The sequence below is a fragment of the Gymnoscopelus microlampas genome, assembly GCF_963454915.1.
Source record: "Gymnoscopelus microlampas genome assembly, chromosome: 7".
NCBI classification, from domain to species: domain Eukaryota; kingdom Metazoa; phylum Chordata; class Actinopteri; order Myctophiformes; family Myctophidae; genus Gymnoscopelus; species Gymnoscopelus microlampas.
This window is the reverse complement of record NC_139944.1, coordinates 23,863,028-23,881,997: the sequence shown is the minus strand read 5'-3', so window position 1 is coordinate 23,881,997 and position 18,970 is coordinate 23,863,028. Positions and strand designations below refer to the sequence as shown.

At 39.8% G+C, this 18,970-nt stretch overlaps 1 protein-coding gene across 2 annotated transcripts in view; it reads right to left on the bottom strand.

The window, feature by feature from the left end:
* Positions 1-1,417: 1,417 nt before the first annotated feature.
* pparg (peroxisome proliferator-activated receptor gamma) overlaps positions 1,418-18,970 on the bottom strand; it is a 37,469-nt gene continuing 19,916 nt past the window's right edge. The window contains exons 2-9 of one of the 2 annotated variants that reach the window (XM_084062231.1): positions 18,053-18,355; positions 16,682-16,851; positions 11,601-11,739; positions 8,100-8,299; positions 5,565-5,697; positions 4,694-4,884; positions 3,650-3,893; positions 1,418-1,699 (exon numbers count right to left, since the gene is read on the bottom strand). In XM_084062231.1, coding sequence (XP_083918357.1) covers positions 1,452-1,699; positions 3,650-3,893; positions 4,694-4,884; positions 5,565-5,697; positions 8,100-8,299; positions 11,601-11,739; positions 16,682-16,851; positions 18,053-18,353 — 1,626 coding nt within the window. In that variant the 5' untranslated portion in view covers positions 18,354-18,355 and the 3' untranslated portion in view covers positions 1,418-1,451. The remainder of the gene's footprint in view (positions 1,700-3,649; positions 3,894-4,693; positions 4,885-5,564; positions 5,698-8,099; positions 8,300-11,600; positions 11,740-16,681; positions 16,852-18,052; positions 18,356-18,970) is intronic. The other variant, XM_084062232.1, reaches the window with a different exon arrangement.

The window sequence follows — 18,970 nt, the reverse complement described above, 5'->3', positions numbered from 1 at the left end:
ACTCTTGTATTTAAAGAACAATTGAATCTGTACAACGATAATATGTAAAAAAAAAAAGAAAAAGATTAGGCACTGTATGTGACATTCATTCCACAGGTCCTTTATACAGTATAAAATGCACAGCTTGCAAACCACAATATGTCTTATGTACTAGATAGTCAAACATGAGTTGATATCTTCAGAGGGCGTGTTGTAATGTGCGTGTACAGCTTTCATTGTTTTGCAATCTGCTGTCTTAGAACAAAGCTGCTTAAGAAAGATCCCTAACCCTATTTATGACATGTGTAAAAATATATTCACAGTGATATTACAGTTCTCTTTACTTTTTAAGAGATACTTAAATGTTCCCCGGACTGAGTACAGAAAAACATCTCTTGAGTTAAGAGATTCGGGAAGTTCTCGCTTTCTCACTGATGGATAGCAGTGCATTTTGGTTGTTGTGGTTGATGGTCCACTCAGAACGAAATATCCATGCTCAGCAGTGGCTAAATGACGACACACCACATGTTGCTCACATGTTGCGGGTTAAACGAGAAATGACTCTGTCGGTCACATCCAACCCCCCCATCTTCCCTATTTCACACCTTACTTTCAGTCAGTCATTCTGTCTGGCTACGTCAGACTCTCTTCCTTTCAACCCCCACCATGCACGCGCGCACACACACACACACACACACACACACACACACACACACACACACACACACACACACACACACACACACACACACACACACACACACTGTGCAGTAAGGTTACATTCACAAAATGATGGCATATGTCTTCATGATACAATAACCATGTCACTCAGTACCCTATGGTTATAAGTATCCATATAATATAATTGGCAGCAACCATATATGGTTGCTGCCAATTATAGCAGAGACAGCACAATACTTTACTCATTTTTGGGCATCAAAAGTTGTTGAAACCCTCTAACAACCAGTCTGTGGGTATGTCCTAGGCTGGATCACCAGAGGAAACAAAGTTCTTAGTCTCGCACTGTCGCTTGGTGTTAAATCGCTCTGGAAGTCCACCCATTGCTGTTCCGACAGCGGACGGACATACCGCCCGGTCTATTGCCTCTCTTCTTGGTAGCTGTTCATGTAAGGGGCCGTCAGGTAGCGTCGGCTGTTGGTAGATTCTACCGGTGAGTAGTGCCTTCTTGTATGCAAACTTGATGATCATGATCAAGCACATAGTCCACAGAAGTTGCAAATGCATCTCTAACTGCGCCCACAATGGTAGTTACAACTACACACACACACACACACACACATACACCTACACCTACACCTACACCTACACACACACACACACACACACACACACACACACACACACACACACACACACACACACACACACACACACACACACACACACACACACACACACGCATAGACAACACTTGTCCCTCACTTCTCTCCCTCCCTCCCAAGTATTTCATTTTAATACAAGTCCTTCATGATCTCCTGCAGCAGTGGGTGCAAACACATGTCCACTTCCGTCTTCTTGTACAGCTGGATCAGGTGGACGTGGTCGGTGACAATCTGCCGGAGGTCGGTCATCTTCTGGAGCAGCTTGGCGAACAGCTGCAGGGAGTCCGGGTGGTTGACCTTCAGCTGGAGCTCCAGAGAGTGCAGCACCGTCTCCTGGAGGCGCTCGATGGGCTTCACGTTCAGCAGGCCAGGGCGATCTGGATGGGGCCATCATAAAGAGAAAGATTAGGGATTGTGCTCAAGGACAAGTTATTGGGTGAGAGGGTGCCAAGTTCATTCAACATTCTGTGATGAAAGGCAAACATAGCAGATGATTGGCTATTTTAGGGGAAGAGAGTTGGTGTAGAAGGGGAAAAAAATAGGTGGCCAAGTACAGAACCCTGGGGACCCCGGACAACAAAGTGTATAGGGTGGTTCACAACATTTACTAGGATCGTTATTTGTTGGCACGGAAGCGACAGCAGTTCTTCCTGGGGATTCTACTGTATATAAAAACACAGTAGACACAAATCAAAATAAATGCAGTTTTATCTCCCTAATCTCCTGGTAAATAAAGAAATTAGGGGCAGACTTGTTGGATTAAACAAGAATGAGAGTGGATAATGTTAAGATGGAAAGAGGCGTTACAATAGAAGACAGTGAACAGGGAAGAATAGAAAGAAGAGAAAGAGAAGAATTGTGGTTACATGTGTTCAGTGTTTTCACTCGTATTGAAACGGGGCAGAGACGTGCAGACAGCTGAATAATTAAAAAGCTGAGCCTTAAGGCTGTAAAAAGGCAGTGAAAATAATTTGATGTAGCAGGAAAATGTGACCGATTGTTAAAAAGACCTGCCTCTTTACAAAAGCTTTTATGTTTATCTTGATTTGCAGCTCTAATCTCGGCCATTTAAGTTAATGTTTGACCTAATGATCTGATTTCGAGTGACAGCGGGTTCAAGGCCGGACTACAGTATTATCAAGCGCACATGTGGCAAGCAGCAAGACCAAACAAAATCCTATAGATCTGTGAGAAAACAAAAAACTTGTGGCACTTAAAAATAATTCCATATTCTGGTTCAATCCAGGACACCCCAAAGGCAGAAATGGAGGCCAAAACAATATTGACTGTATGTATACAGACATAAAATGGATGAATCGATTCAGTCTCTGTGACCTAGAAGTTGGTGTTCCCAGTTTTGGCAACAATATAGGCACTAGAACTGTGCCAACATCAGATTTTCCATTCTTTTGAGTGTGTGTGTGTGTGTGCGCGCGCAGTTTGTATGGTGGCATGCATAGCTCGCACTCAGTGAAATCCTCCGTTAATTTATCAATTTGTAACTGGGGATTTTACTGTATACTTGTATGCATATCCTCTTGATAATGTGTCTCTCTTGATAAATGTCAAATAGGTCTGTCCAAAGTGGTCCTGCACAGTGTTTATGAGAACCTGCCCTGCAAAAGACTCCAGGGTGCTGGGATATTTATGGTCTCTACTCTCTACTGATGCAAATGTAATTCAATATCAAATATGTATTTTTGAAATGTGTGACCTGTCACAAAGCATTCAAACATCTTGACAATCCAAATCTTTAATGATATTGTTGCATTTGTAAATATTCAATGTTGTAACCAGTGGTTCGATGGCTCAGATACATTATTAAAGAGAGTCTACTGTACTGTAGGTGCCAATGCAAAAAATGTTTTTATGATAAACACAACATTTTATATTAGTTAAGTACTGCAAAACACGAGCAGTTCAAGGAGTAAAAAAATGCAAAAGATAACACCAAATTACATATAATTGTATCTTAAACAAATGCAAGTACATTACCCACTTCCTTAAATTACAGATTAACATCCAGTAACTGTTAATATCCAGCATGCACTGCAGGGCTATTGTTTGAACTAAAGACTGAGGCTGAGAGCATAAAATTCCCTTTCTTAGCGTAAACCTCCCATTGGTATCCCAGCCTGACATACTGTTACTCTCGCACCAAAATTCACGATTGCGTTGACAGCCAACATCCTGTCACTATTATTTTGTCCCAGCATGCTGAAGTTGATCCGATTCCGAGCTGTATCTTCCTGTAGCAGTCTCAGATAATAAGTGTAGTCAAGCAGTCGATATATTATAATGAATTCTATAGTGATAAAACAACTCACCACCGCTGAGAATAATGACGGCCAGGAACAGGGCCATGTCGCTGTCATCCAGCTCCAGGGTGTTGAACTTGACAGAGAACTCAAACTTTGGTTCCAGCATTTGACAGAAAGGCTTCCTGAGACTCTTGAGGAACTCCCGGGTCATGAAGATCTGGCCGTAGGAGATCAGCGTCCCGTCTTTATTCATGAGAGGAGCCATCATGATGATCAGGACCTCGATCACCCCGTACTTCAATAGGGTCACCTGAGGGAAAGGAGGGGAAAGGTGACCAGCGATTAGGCAACATTACAGCAGTGTTCCCACTGAGCTATATGTTTACAAGCTATACATTACAAAGTATTGGGCTGTTGAACAGAGAGGAGTACAGCATCATTTAAGTTGCAATCCATAACTTTTATGTCCAACCCGGGACTTGAACCAGGGTCTCCCACACGAGACCACTCTTCCTAAATGGAATCCGCCAGGGGAGATATTTCACTTATGAATGGTAGAGTAGACAGCCTCCAACAACTGCAGATGTGCTAGTTATATTGTATCAACATACTCTACCATACAGATTGGTTAAAATAACGTTCCAGATATAAAGAATTATAATCTGCGAAGTGAGGTTTGGAAGAATTGAGAAAAAGTTGTATTTAGCTAAGTCTTATAATTTCACTGTCTACAAGCGCACAACAGCATCAGCCAAATTATAAAAATACAAATAAAAATTGCTGCATAATGTGGAGTTCCATGTTTTCTACAGGATGACACCAACAGGATACGATAGACACAACGACAGACAAACGACCAACAGGTTGAATGGATTAACCAATATAATTCGGTGCCCCCCAGGGGTCTATACTTGGGCCGCTCCTTTCACCAAATCTCTTTGCCAAAAATAGCAGATCTACAAACTCACAAAGTGTTGCGTTGCGATGTGTTGTGAGGTTGTAGATCTGTTATGTTCACCTTAATGTTCCCCTATGATGAAATGCCCAGAATAGAGATGCTAGGGTTAAAGTGGGTTAAACAACAGACCTCCAAAGCCACGGTCAACCCACCTGGTCATTGAGATCCAGTTCTACAAATCCCGGGATGCTCTTTGCGAATTCTGTCACCTCCCTCACTGCCTCGGCTGAGCGGGTCTGGCAGTTGTAGAAGAACCGCAGCTCCACGGCATCCGTTGGCCCCTGGCCAGCCACTCCTGTTACACTCCCAACACCACAGCCTGCAGGGTGACCTCCTGTGACACCTATATGTAAATATAATTAGATTTATTTAGACAGAAGAAACCTTGATTCAACCTGCAACGATGTGTGTAAACAAGACCACATGCATGGCTTCTCTGTGGACATCTGACGTCAAACTGATGACCTCATCAAAAACACCAGTCATGGCCAAATATGGAGGGATTGCGGGATGACAGTATTATGAAAGAATATTAAGAACATACAGTATAAAAATATGCACACACACACTCCTTTTTCACAATGTGTGAAGAATATTTGGGGATTTACTTCCTTGGCCTACTGGCTAAGAATACACACGTAAAATAAGAACATGCGTGCCCCAGCGGGCACCTGGCCTAGTTTAACCATTTAAGACCGGGAACGTATCTGTGTCATTTAAGATTTCTTTGGCTATTCAAAAATAGCAGATATACAAGCTCATAGCATGGCACAGAGTGCCGCGTTATGAACTTGTAGATCTGCTATTTTTTGAAAAATCATGAAACTTTGTGCAAATATTTGAACATATATTGAACATATATATATATATATATATATATACACACAATGAAAATATATAACTAAAGAAAAATATTAACAAATGCTTGTGACTATAATAATAACTACTGTACATTGGATCCATTGGAACACCGGTGCATACAAGGCTTTCACCCGACAGTGACGGTATTATGGTCGTACTGACCCCCATGTCCCACTGTGAGCCCAGAGGACTGCTGTGGTTGGTGGTGAAGCTGTTGCTCTTGACCGGGCATCTGTCTGCAGTTGATGAGCTGTTCTCCTTCCAGCAGAGACTTCATGTCATGGATAACAAAAGGCTGGAGGAGAAAAAAGACAGAGGAGGAGAGGGAGGAAGAGGATGAGCACAGGAGGAGGAAAGGATGAGGACAGGAATGAGTTAGATCAGTGGTTCTCCAACATTTTCATGTCAAAAACCCCCAAATTGATATGCATTTGGCCGTGGACCTCCATCTGAAAAGATTTTGAGCCAGGGACCCCCATAAGAGAAGATTTGTGTAAAAAAAATCCCAAATTATTCAAAACAAAATCAAGATGTTAAAAATGCTCACGATGTGTCATATCGTGACGTGTTGTGAGTTTGTAGATCAGATATTTTTTAATAGCTTAAGCATAAAATAAGGTTAAAGTGGTTACACTGATTGTGATGCTATATTAACTAATTTGGCTTTCAAGGTCCCCTGAGTTAGATCAAGAAAAAGAAAGAGACGCTGACAGCGTCAGCTATTTCGTTGGGTCTTCTAAGGACAAATCATCATCAGGATCAGATACAAGTCATCCATTCCTTCAGTGCGTGTCAGTCGATACCTCCCACGTGTTAAAAGTTATGCCTCATTGTTCATGGCACATCTCTTATGTCTGACCAGCAATAAATTGTTTGTGCAGACAGAGACTCAAAAACATCTCATCATCTTTCTCATAAGTCACTGAGGCTTAGCCGAGCCCCTAGCCAAGCTTACTGTTTGGAAATAAACTGGCAACGACACGCACTGGCCTCAGCCCATGAATTACACCATTCATACACTGAAATCGTCAATTTTTCACAGCAGAAAGACTCAATGACTAATGGGAGGTCCCAAAGAGACTTTAAGGCAAGATCTTCACAGGGGATCTTTCAAATGAGTGGGGATATGAGAAGCCTTTCTTATTAGACATTAAAACATTTTCTTTCTAACAGAATAACTTAAATACTACTGAAATCCACTGTTCTACTACTTCATAAACAACTGTTATACATGTCACACGTAATATTGACAGTCTCTATCAGTAACAACATCCGAGGGAAAAGTCAGTAGTTTACTGGTGAAACTATACTGAATGCTGACTATTCATAAATCCATATCAAAGTATGCATACAAAAAGCAACAACATTATAGATGTTTTTTTAAGAACTCTGGTTTCCTTTGGAAAGCTTGCTGTGACTTTGCCAGTATTGACTAAAACAGGGGTTCACAAACAATTCAATGCCAAGGACCCCCAAATATCCTGCCTTCTGCGGGCCACAGCTCCCACTTTGAAAACCTGTAGACTAAAACAAGCATCTACTATCATCACAACCAGCAGTCATAACAAGCAGGGGGGGGGGGTCCAGAATAGCCTTGGGATAGTTGACTACAGTATTACAGTATACATCAGGAAAGGACAAGAAGCACTTCTGTTGCTACTTTATCAAGGCATCTAAATACTAATGAGGACAGAATAGTTGCCAGATATTAATATGCCCTGATAATACTCTTTTGAAAAGGAGACATTCAATAGTAATACTGTAACTGGCTACAATACAATGTGGTACTTCATTCTTCAGGCATATAGTATTCATGTACCAAAACAAATGGCTTAATAAATTATTGTGGTGCTTTGGGCATGAATATTGATGAGATCCTGTTTTTAATTTGGATGAAGCAATACACATGTCTATTCCTTTGTTAGGTAGTATGACTGGCCAGAACTGCTCCCATGGGGTGAATGTCATTTGAAACGATTTCCAAATGCCCAGCAAGACATGTGCTTTCAATAGGCCCTTCCACTCTCAGTCTCACCAACAACAACATATGAACCTAGAGGTGCACATACTGTAGTTGAATCACGTGGCTCATCCCGTATTTGGGTCTGGTATTGTGTTTCAGCCCAAGTTTGTTTTGACATTTTCAGCACCCTTTGGTGGAGAAATTCATGCTAAACATGATAGACTGAACATGTTGTTTTGAATTCTAATGAATTTGGATTGCAAGCAGTGTGGACCCACCTACAGTTACATTAGGCACACATCTTAATCCTAATAATGTGCTCTCTAAATAGTAAGGAAATATCTGCGCTGTCAATGCGCTGGATTAACTTTTCTTTGTTTTAATCTTTGACTGAAAACTGAGGACCGTAGATGAGAGCAAACCCTGTCAGCAATGTAGGAATTCAATGGCAAAAAAAGTAAGGGTTGATGATTTCAGTTGGTACCACTCAGGAGGTCCCAGGTTAGAATACCCCACCGATAACACACACCCCATATGTTAGACAGTATACTGTATGTAAGTTCCTCATCAAAAAAGTGTACAGTGGGGAAATAATCTAATAGGATGAATTAATACATATATAAATACATCTAGTGTAGCACCAAGGATCTTATCACAATTTGGCCAAATCGGGCATGAGTTACACCTATAAATAAAGGTAAAAAAAACAAACAAAGTAAGTTTATAATATTTACTGCATTGTCCCCCGTTTTGCCAGAGAGGATGGCCCTCGCCTTGGCCTTGGTGAGGGGGAAGTATTTGAGATAGGCCTCGTACAGATGCTTGGAGAGTGCCCTCAGGTCTGTGGCCTCCGGATGCATGTTGTCCACGTCAGAAGACAACTCAGCCAGCAGCTTCTCCTTCTCTGCTTGGGGCATACGGCCAAAACGGATGGCTGGGAAAAAAAACAAGTAGGCAGGCACATATTATGCAAAGTATATACATACACACACACGCACTCACGGACAAAAATGACAAAAATGGATACCAAACCGTTTGCCTTTCCACGCTGATGTTATGAGACAATCCAAACATTTTCTTAACCAATCTCTCACTCGTGTTATTTCAGTGAGCCAATGAGAGTTACTGCATGCAGTGAACATAGTAAACCAGTAATACCCCAAAAATATGAATCCATTTTGTTTAGCGGCATATCATAATTAAAGTGTATCAAGGCCATAGCGTCACTGATAAGGCAGCTGAGATCTAAGTTGAGGATAAAGTTGATGTACTGTACAGGCGTACTGTACAGGTGAGAACACTACTTTTTCAACCACTTAAACTCTATATTTATTTGACCAGACGAAAATAGCCGATTTACAAGCTCACAATGCATCACAACACTATTTTTGTAGAATAGGGATGCAGAATAGGGTCCAAGTGGATAATTACTTGTCCTGTCTAACTACTTCTCCAAAGTGAGTGACACCCACAGCCACAACACTAGAGGTAGCAACCATGATCTGGTATAACCCAAATTTAGAACAAACATGGGAAAATTCTCATTCTACTACTCTGCCACCAAAAAAAAAACATCTATCAGGAGACCACAAGGGGAGGTAAATGTAAATCGAAAGGAGGTCATTCATTGCTGCAGTTTTTACTTTTTCTTCTTTGTACATAGAGTGTTTGTATTATTGTGTACATTTTTATGCTATGTTGATTAATTGAATACATAGGACCACAATGGAAACAAGTACCCAGGATTTCTTTGTGTTATCCTTTTAGCCTTAATGTCTTACTGTACCACATGCTGTTTACATTTCTGACACTAAAGTATTCAATCAATCAAAAAATGATTCTACTCACTTATGTCTACTATGTGCAGATGTTTGAGCATAATAGGCCACATAAAATGAGATAATGCAACACATTATATTCATTTTCTCATACTAATATTAGGGTCAGGAATAGAACTGAAGACAATACAGGGTTTTGAAACACCCAGATCCAGATTTAATATGTTTGGTCTGGCATGTAACTATTGCACTTTTCCCCAAACATTTCACACTACATTTCTCAATAGAAGAGTAGGGAGACCAACTAGTTATACTGTATTAACATACTTAACCACTTGATCGTACCATTCCAATTCTGGGCATGCATGCCATAATACAGTAGGAGAACATTCGCCTAATGCAAGCTCACAGAGCGTTGTGTTGTGACATGTTTTGTGACACGTTTTGTGACCTATTTGTGGCTATTTTCAGCGAAGAGATTTGGTGTAGAGGGAAAATGGAGGGGATCAAGTATACACCCCTGAGGGACTGAGGTATATAGGCTTTAAGTGGTTAAAATAACATTTTATTCAGTACAATAAGAATTGCTGCTTTAAATTAGCGCTCAGGCTGTATTAATCGATAAGGTTCTGTTTCACAGCTGATATCTGAAAGGCCGTCCGTGGCTGGTGCCAATTCTAGTTGCATAACACCTTTACCACATTCCTTCTGTTTGAACAGTGGGACAGTGTGTCAGAACAGTCCAGATGAGTGACCCCATGCCTGCCAACATTTGCTGAGGGGTGCACATGAGTCTACAGTATTTTAGTCAAACATGGTAAAAGTTGCGACAATGTTAGTTCTGTAAATGCAGGGTTGGATTTGTTGAAGGGGTAGAGTGAGGGGATCCATGTGTTTGCTTTTGATTTCCCTCCCATTTGGTCATTTATTTGTATTGTTGGTGGGGATATGTTTTATCCCTGCTTCTGGTCAGACTGAAAACAATACATGTATTTACTTTTGGGAAATGGATAGACTGCCTGATTTACCCTCATCTCCACCAGCAAATCCAACCCTCATTAGAGATGATTCATGTTTTCAGGCCTGAGGAAAGTGTTCAGTGTACTATAATGTTGCCTAAGGCTGGCTGACAGCAATGAGAGTAAATCAGTAAATGATCAGCAGGCCCAGCCCAGCCTACTACTACCTGTATCACACCTTTAGCAAATAAATACAAATGAGCGTGGGCCCATAATACCTCCCTATCACCTATGAATGGGCACAAAGCCAGCAACGGTGACACAGCTAGTTTTGCAACGCTGGTGTATCTTCTCATAAGATGTCAGTGATTGATAAAAACAAAAGTAGGTCTGAAAAAGCACTGGGTGGATGACATGAAATAGAGGCAGAACGATAAGTGGACGAGGAAGGGAAGGAGGGAGGAAAAGATAGTCTGACAGGAGAGGAAACAAAACAAATCAACGTTATGCCAAGGGTCTGATAAGGACAAAGGCTGTTGACCCCATTTGGCATGATGAAATTGCATGTGTTTCTTTTTTTTTAATACATGTATAGTATTCTAGCAGTGAGAGCGATTTTCACACAGACTGCAAAATACAGTATGTTTTAAATGAACAGTGAGGTTAAATTTTCACATTCTCAGAAGTCAAATTAACAGTTGTAGGATTTTGTTGTGCAGCTTCAAAGCAAGGGCAATTCACCGCTCTTGGGGTGAACCTTAGCCTTCTAACACACAGTGTTTCCATTGAAACCAGGTTGGCAGGGGAGTGTACGGTGTGGGACTTGACATGACCGGAGGTCTCTAAGACATGCCGGGGACCACAGAGGTAGCAGCAGTAAACATATAGCGTACATTACAGCTCGACCTCAAAGAGACAGCAGCGGTGCAGGTGGTGTATACAGCTCGCTAATGGGCACAACACACCAAACGCTATCTGTGCAAAGGGGCATTTTTCAGGGTCACCGTCTCAAAGAAAGGTCTTGCACAACAAGACTGCATGTGTCACTTGGGTCAAGAGAGGGTGTGCGGTGTGCCTAGAGAGAGACGGTGTGTTGGAAAACAAAAACGTGGCATTTACAAGTAGAGGCTTCTGTAAGACATGATGTGCTGCGTGATGATTTTATCACACTGGTTGTACATGTTCCTTCGATGTATTTTATGTGTATATCATTGTTGTCGGGCTTGTATCTATATACTTATATCTATATAACTCTCTCTCTATATATATATGTTCCTTGTATCTATATATTTCATCTTTTTATGTTTTTTCATAAATTCAATATGTAGCTTGTATCTATATATTTTATCTTTTTATGTTTTTTCATAAATTATGCTTGTTTATACAGTGTCATAAGTTGCAAATATAGCAGATCTATAAGCCCACAACTCATCATGATGCAAAGTGTTGTGGGCTTGGAGATCTGTTATTTCCACATAAAATAAAATAAAATCCTTACCATTATGTGACATGCCAACCATTAGGCATTTCTGGAAGCGACAGTATTGGCATTTGTTACGAGACTTCTTGTGAATGCGGCAGTGGAGATCACAGTGGTCATAAACCAACTTTAGCCTGATTGTCCGTCTGAAGAAGCCCTAGAAGAAATAAATAAATAATGTTAAAAGATAAATACTGGTGGAAAAAAAGGCAATTTTCTATTGCTCATGCTGGGGAAATTCAGGCGCCAAAGACAGTACAGCAGTTAAAAATGGAAACATTTAAACAAGTCCCCAGGACATTTTTGTGTCATTCTTTTAGCCTTGATGTCTTACTGTCCCACGTGCTGTTAACATTTCTGACTAAAAAAATATTCAATCAATCAATCAATCAATCAATTCAATGCCTCTGCTTTTGAAAGTCAGTCAAATACGTCCCCCTCACCACCTCCATTGTTTAAATTAAACAATTGCAAAAATAACAGATCTACAGTTGTCGTACGAGAAGTATAAAGGGCTTAAGTTGTTAATAAAAATGCTCCTCCCCTCTTTGTTTTACAAACAGAACCCTGACAACTACTATAGCACATTTTGTACATTAACAAACAGTCTTTGATCCCCTGAGAAAAAAGTTTAGTGACTCAATTAAAGCATGGAGTAATTAGCGTCTATGAATGATCATAAGGTAAGATACAGTGGTCATTGTTCTGCTCTGGTCTCAGGGGAGACAAGGGGTCAGCCAAGAAGGCAAACACTTTTATTGTTTTAAAAAACAAAACATTCTATTGAGGTGGAGTCTCAACCCTGTTTGACTTCCTCCTTCTTTAAATAACTCATGATTAAAAAAAGAAAAGTGGATGGAGATGCTAACCAACACAGGGTCTAAATAAAGTAGCACAGCGTGATTTCGTTTTTTTTATTTATTATTACATTACATTATAAAATGTGTATGCACATGTGTATGTATATACTACAGAATATATGTAGGATATCCCAGGTAAGTCATGAAAATTAATTGACATTTTAACATAATATTTAACACATTTTATTTTACTTTAATTTATTATGTAATATAAGATAGAAGTCAATGGGGCTCTGATCGTGCTGAAACTACGGCCACATTTGGAGTCATATGTCATAGATATGTCGTTAGACGTAAGACGTTACGGGCTGGTCACATGGAGTCCAAGATCCACATTGTTGCCACGCCATTCCCATGGGGAAATCCCGTATCCACATGATTCAATTATTTATGGTCTATTCTTTTCTATTAACCCTAAAAGACCAGATCTATCAGTGGACTCAGTTAGTAAACGTTTAAAAAACACAGCCATCAACATTCTCATGACGTGGAGTAGGATTGTGGGTGAACGGAGCTGTTTGACCATAGCTAATAGCTTAGATAAGGAGAGGTCGTATGGTTAGCGCAGTCCTAGGGTTATCACAGTGTCAGAACACAACTTCTCCTTTGCCTGTGAATCCTTGATAGGATTCAAAGTGAAAAGTGTCATTGCCCTGCAATATGCATGCGACGTGGCAGGGTATTGTAATCCCCCCGGTTTGTGCGTCTGTCTGTTTCAGACAGTGGTGGAAAAAGTATTCACATTTTGAACTTAAGTAAAAGTATCAATACTGCAATGTTACAAGTAAAAGTCTGGAATTCCAAATTTACTTGAGTAAAAGTACAAAAGTATTGGTATCAAAATGCACTTAAAGTACCAAAAGTAGAAAAGCAGAATGTCCCATTTCACAAGTTTTAAAATGTATTAAAATCTTTTGAAAATAGCAGATCTACAAGCTCAATGCGTCGCATCGCGACACATTGTGAGCATTGTCATAGCATTGTCATAGCATTGTCATAGCATTGTCGGCTATTTTCAAATGGCCGAAATGTATAAAGGGCTTAAGTGGTCAATGCATGTTTTAATTATACATGTAATCAAAATCTACATAGTAACTAGTAACTAAAAATTTCAAATGTTCAAATGTAATGGAGTAAAAGTACAATATTTGGATCCGAGATGTAGGGCAGTAGAAGAAAAAGTAATGAAAATTGGAAATACTCAAGTAAAGTAAAAAATACCTCAAAATTTTACAATAAGTACAATACTTGAGTAAATGTACTTAGTTACTTTACACCTCTGGTTTCAGAATTGTATTCAACTTGTTGGGATTTGTGGGAATGATCCACAGGCTGCCCCAGAGAGATGATTAACGACATGAACACCAGTTCATGTTTTCTGTCATTCTGATACAATAGCCGATCTACAAGCACACGTGTTGTGAGCTTGTAGATCAGCTCAAATGTGGTGATACTAGCGGACCTACAGTAGTATAAAGCCCTGGATGACCCTGGTAAACTAGGCATATATGGTTTAAGTGGTTAACTTCTGGGTTGAAAAGCTCAAAGTAGAGCTGGGTGATATTTATGGGATAATGTGTGAGGTGGTCATTGTGCTTATTCCACAGCTATGAACAAATGCAATAATTTGTCATTAAATCTTGATTCAAAATTGATTCTATTAGATTACAAGATTCTGCTTCCATAGCAACGTACACAGAGGCAGAACAGAGGCCTGTTATTGAGAAATAACAGACTGCCTTGATTGACCAATCACAGTATTCAACAAAGCTGTGTAATTCATCAGTGGTGAAAGAAGTATTCAGAAATTTTATTTAAGTAAAAGTACTGATCATTTTTTTACCGTTACAAGTAAAATCCTTGCATTCAAAATGTTACTTGAGTACATTTTTCGAAATGTGTCTGTTTGAAAATAGCTGATCTACAAGTTCACAACGCTTCACATTGTGCCACGTTGTGAGCTTGTACTGTAGATCACCTATTTTCTAATATCTGAAGTATAAAATAGGTCATGTGTTTTGTAATGATAATCTAAATCGGCCAAGTAACTTGAATCTACATCTGTGAAATAACAGTGGAGTGAAAGTACTATATTTAACTCTAAGACTTAGTGGGGTAAAATTAGGTAAAAGTACTTTCCACAACTGGAATTAATCACTATATTAGCTTAATGTTGTCTTAAAAGCTGCATTGCAGTACAGTGATTTTCTGAACTTAAAAGACAGTTCTAGCTGAGTGAAATGAACAACCAATGTGTTTGGTCATCATATCCACATTACTAATGATCGTTTCTCAACATTTTCTTGTGTAAAATGTTCTGAAAACACCAAGTCACACTATATTGTCAAAATATTGTCACATTGATATTAAAGGTATTCAGTCATAGATATTGTGATATTTGATTTTGTCAGCCTTTGGTCAAAGGCTGCATTTTATGAAAATGAATTAAATGGAGAAAAATCCCTCTAATCTGTGATTTAATTAGCATCCACTCATACTTATATACATACAGTACTTACTGAAACGGCTAACACTGCTCAAAACAGAGCTAAAAGTGCTAACCTTTCAGCTGCCCTGGCCTGGTGACAGACATAATTTATAGCTCTTATCATGTTTCTGTATTATTTCAAAGAAAAATGGAAATGTACCACAACATCTTTGCCAGTTTGCCCACAGTCATCATATACATATACTCCAGACAGACAGACAGTCATATGTTGAGTGGCTGGCTGTATATCTACACCTGTGGCTTGTGGTTAGAAAACATGCATCAAAGAAGATGAAAGCTGCACATTTCTCTCCATGCAACATGAAAGTAGTATTTATTCCACCAGCAGGTTTGGCAAGTCAAAAGAAATACACATGTTCAGAAGGAGGGAGACGAGTGGGCTTGATCACTCTCTGTCTGAACATCTTCAGACAGAGAGTCTGAAGATGTCTTCATCGTCATTCTGGAAATGACTTTAACATCTAATGATGGCTGCAGGGTAGTCACCATTGTAGAATTTGCCCTTCATACATTTACACTTTGATAGCACTTGAGTCACTGTTCTTTTGCCAGTATTGTGCAATTTTAGTAAACAGGAATATTGCAATATTGGTTCCTTGTGCCTTTTGCCAACCAAAAAGGTCTAAATAATTCCTCTATAGAACAGCATTGCGGCATTGCAATGTTCCATACAATATGGAACATTGTCAGGGCGGCTGTAGTCTCGCGTAGCCAGACAACTATTCCACAATCTCTGAATGCTATATAGAGTCTGGAACTACAACTCCCGAAATCCGAGAGAGGAAGCTGGCACTTCCGTTCACGAAAATATATTTTAAAATATCTTTACATTTTATTATTTTATTTCCATTTCTGCTAAGCAGCAAGCTAAACATATATGATTTGTATTTATATTAGGATAAATTTGCGCGACTGTAAAGACGAAACGGAAGTGGGGAGGAGGCTTCATATCCGGTTTATATTCTAATCATGATCAGAGCTTCCGAGTCCCAGACTGTATGATCGGAAACATTTGAAAATTGTGGGAGGCAACAGTCTGGCCACGCGAGACTAGGGCGGCTGTAGCTGAGTGGGAAGACAGTAGGGATGGGGAACGTAAATTGTGTATAGATATTGATATCATTATCTCTTTATCGATAACACTATTGATACTGGCAGTGTGTACGAAAAGTCTGTTGCTAATTGTCCCAGCAGTTTTTGAGATCAGCTGTGAACACATAGGGAAAAAAATTGCAATATATACAGCTCTGCTATATGCCTACTGTATAGTGTTATTGTAAATCAGTTCCATGTTCTGACAGTTAGCTCTTCTACAGGTACATGTATGTTAAATTGCGTCGGCCCTTCTGAATAAACAAATAAGTCTTTATGGATGGATGCTCAAAAATGTATGTAGCTCTTCCCCCCCAGTTTCATTCTAAATAATGCTGATTGATTGATTGATTGATTGATTGATTGATTGTTTGATTGATTGATGTTTTTTATAGACAAAATGTGTATATACATCACCATATATTTGTACATATTTGTCAAAGGATAAAACACAAAAGCCCAAGAACGTATTTGTTAAAGGAACCTGTTACATCTGAACTAATTGATGGCTAGGTCCAGCTGCTATTCAGCCAGCTCTTTGTGGAGGAATTTCAGTTAACAATGGAGCTAATCGGCTTAACGTTTGCAGGTCATGAATACCGCAGAGTGTAAAAATGAATTCTTTCCCATAGTCCTACCTTACAACCCTCGCAGGCGTGGACACCATAGTGGAATCCTGAAGCTTTGTCACCACACACACGACACTCAATGTTCAGTGAGGCCGATGGTGATGAATCATCATGGATTCTGGAGGACGAGGGGCTGTCAGAGTACTGTGGAGGAGACTCTGGCTCCACCTTGATACAATCTAACAGAAAGAAAGATGGACAACCATGCATTGCACAAAGACACATAGATAAGCAGGCAGGAATACAGACAGACAGATGTAATGCTGTATACTGTGGTTTGTTAGATTTTCGAGGAAGCCGTTTGATATTAGTCCCTGTTAGTCCCAAACATTTAAGACTTATTAACCACTTAACCCTGACCTATGCTTAGGCAACACCGGTGTATGATAGAGTATGATTAAGCATTATAGGCCTAGGCTATTTTTGAGAATGATGATGCAATGATGTATAGTCAACAAAGACTTCATTATTCATGCAAGTTTAATGACTATGGAAAGAATACAAACAAAACATACACAAAAGGTAAAAAAACACTTGCCATTGACCGATTTTTTTTATTAATGTTTAGGCTATGTAAGATATGGCGAAAGCTGTAAATAGACATTGACACATGAGATGACAGATGAACATTCCAAATCCCTGAACCTTCTCACTTCCACTTTTACTCCCTCTGCTGTGTCAGGTTTCATCAGAATTTCTTTTCAAGCCAAGACTAAATATATCTCATGCTATCTCATGGCTCTCACAGCAGGCTGGCATCTTACGGTATGTCATTTGTTACAAATATGTACTGTATGTATTTATTAGGTCTACTCATTTACAGCATAGCATTTATTAGCTCAAGCTGTGTGCTGTTGGGACTGCAATGACTACAAGATTCAGAAATGATTTTTACGCTCTAAATCAGTGGGGTCTAGGGACCTACTTGAGGAGTACCAGAGATTACTTTTTATATTTCAATCAAATAGGGATCTGTGCTTAATGCATATCAAAATAGGGTTCCTGAATTAAAAACATATTTAGAATCCCTGCTCTAAATGCTCCCCCCCTGAACTTTTTACTGTACATATTTTTAGATTTTCTTATTTTTCATTTTTTAACTGTTTATATGATGTTCTGCATAGCAGTGTACTGTATATCTGTCTGTCATTTAATGTCACTATGAATTGAGTACAAAAGGACCCCAATTGAAACAAGCCATTGGCTTTTTGTTTTTTTAATCCTATTTAGTTGACCTTGTATTTGAACTGTACTTTCATGTGCTTTTTTCTGCTAAATAAAGTATTCAATCAAAGTTTATACAACTCAACATTCCATTGAACATTTTTAAGACATCTCTTGCTGTGGACAAGACCAAAAACAACATAAAATCGGACTTACTGTGACTTTCTGTGTGCATCCTGTAGCTGGGCATGCTGTGCGAGGTGTAGTCCATGTTGGTCAGGTGGTCTTCGCTGGACGGCGGGCTCAGATCGTAGGCCGCGCCGCCGGAGATGGAGGAGAGCATGGAGGGAGAGAGGGAGGAGTGGAGGGAGGACGTGGAGGAGGAGATGGTGGTGTAGTCTAAGGTGGAGTAAGGCTTCATGTCCAGGGAGTGGGAGCTGTCGTCCAGCTCCGACAGGTCCACGGCGCTCAGACTGAAGCCCACAGGCCAGGCGAGGAGCTGCTGGGTGTCCACCATGTCTACACAGGGGAGGAGAGGGATGCACCGTTTAGCTGATGCAATATCCGCACAGATTGGATGTGACCTTCTAGGAAAACACAACAGTAACTTTAACCCGTTAAGACCGGGAAAGTATCTGTGTCATTTTTAGATTTCTTTGGGCTATAAAAAAATAGCAGATATACGAGCTCATAGCGTGGCTCATAGCGCGGCACCGAGTGAGAACATTTTTAACTCAAATCTTTGCTCCTGGGGGTGTCCCTGGAACAACATATTTTGAGATGGGGGTCCGCGGCCAAATACATACGTTTTTTAATAACGTTTTTTTTTTTAACTGTTAGGATTTAGAAGACATTTGTAGAATCCCCAGAAGCAAAGTTTTGAGTTACAAATGTTCGCTTTAAAAAACTATATATATTATATATATATATATATATATATATATATATATATATATATATATATACAAAATTGCAGATATTGCTGGGTCTTAATGGGTTAAGGAGCCCAGATCAGACAGAACTAGAGAGAGAGAGGGGGGGGGGGGTGGAGGAGAGATAACAGAAAGACAGACAGACAGACAGACAGACAGACAGACAGACAGACAGACAGACAGACAGACAGACAGACAGACA